We start from the raw sequence: 1,306 nt of genomic DNA, 5'->3' as shown, positions 1-1,306 counted from the left end.
AGAGAGAGAGAGAGAGAGAGAGAGAGAGAGAGAGAGAGAGAGAGAGATTGAGAGAATATGGTTAAAACACATTACATAGTGTATGAAGCTGTCAAAGATTAAAAAAAGAAAAGTCAGTGTTGCTCACAGGGAGCAACCTTGAAAACACTCAGGCACAGGATCAAAACAGGATTTGCAGTCTCCACTTAGGAGTTGCTAGCTACTAAACAGCTCCACAATGTATTAATGGGTTTAATTTAGGATTCAGTAAAAACATGTGGCATTGTAGAGGATTAAAATATTTAGAAGAGTATTAAAAAATCTGTAAAGAAAGCTTAAGCATGGGTGATTTTAGGTATGCAGCTTGATTATACACTACGGTAGAAATATATCTCAGTACAATATTGCTTTTCCAGCTAACTGCCCTTTATTTTCTCATGGCAGGGAGGAACTTTAACATAAATGCCCATTTTTTTTTGACATCAATCAGAAGGTTGGAGGAGATGGAGAAGGCTTGTTACCTCTGCTACTTAACTAATGTGGAGTTGAACCCTGGTGGAAGAAGAGTTTGCATTGAAAAATAAATAAGTAAACATGGGACACATTTCTCATTCCTACTGCAGCTTAAATTTTTGGAATGTAGCAAAAAGTTGTGACGACTTTTATTTCTACATCAAGAGATGTGGTGAAAGAAATTTAAAGCGGCGTGAACTCTGATTTTGTAACACATTCTAAAAGCAAACAAATAAAACAGAACCAAACCAAAAACCTAAAGCCAGACCTTGGAGTTGAAGCTGCAGTGCCTCTGCCTCTGACTGTTTGAGAGCATCTCTAAGAGCTGTGGCCCAAGCTTTCTAGTAAGAACGTAAAGTGAGACTAAGGAAGAGTAAACCTTAGAAGGCAACTGTTTTGGGACATACTTGTTAAAGTCAAACGAGATAGAGGAAGCTTTGAAGCAATTTGAATATAGTTTAAAGTCAAATATTCATCTAAATAAAAATTAGGCTTTAGGAACAGACTGCTGAGTTAGGCAGTCTTTAGCTACAGTGTGTCTTGTTTATGTTTGATGCTTGCTTCTATACTAGTTTTGAGCTTCCTGAGCACATAAGTCAAGACCACAACATTCTTAAATTAGTTATGTCAATATGTGCCACAGTTTGGTCATCAATTTGACACCCTTAAAAGGAGGCAAATTGAGGAATTATTTTCATCAGCTTGGCCTGTGGGCATATCAGTGGAGCATTTTCTTGATTATTAATTGATATAGAAAGGCCCAGCCCACTATGGGTGGTACTATTCCTAGGCAGTTAGGAGAATTAAGTTGCAT

At 37.4% G+C, this 1,306-nt stretch overlaps 1 protein-coding gene across 1 annotated transcript in view; it reads left to right on the top strand.

The window, feature by feature from the left end:
• Positions 1-679, top strand: part of Impg2 (interphotoreceptor matrix proteoglycan 2) — a 59,420-nt gene extending 58,741 nt beyond the window's left edge. The window contains exon 21 of the mRNA XM_028760302.1: positions 623-679. Coding sequence (XP_028616135.1) covers positions 623-679 — 57 coding nt within the window. The remainder of the gene's footprint in view (positions 1-622) is intronic.
• Positions 680-1,306: the final 627 nt, after the last annotated feature.

Source organism: Grammomys surdaster, unplaced genomic scaffold, assembly GCF_004785775.1.
Source record: "Grammomys surdaster isolate TR1022 unplaced genomic scaffold, NIH_TR_1.0 126398, whole genome shotgun sequence".
Lineage (NCBI taxonomy): Eukaryota > Metazoa > Chordata > Mammalia > Rodentia > Muridae > Grammomys > Grammomys surdaster.
The sequence above is the reverse complement of the archived record's forward strand: the minus strand, read 5'-3'. Positions and strand labels throughout refer to the sequence as shown.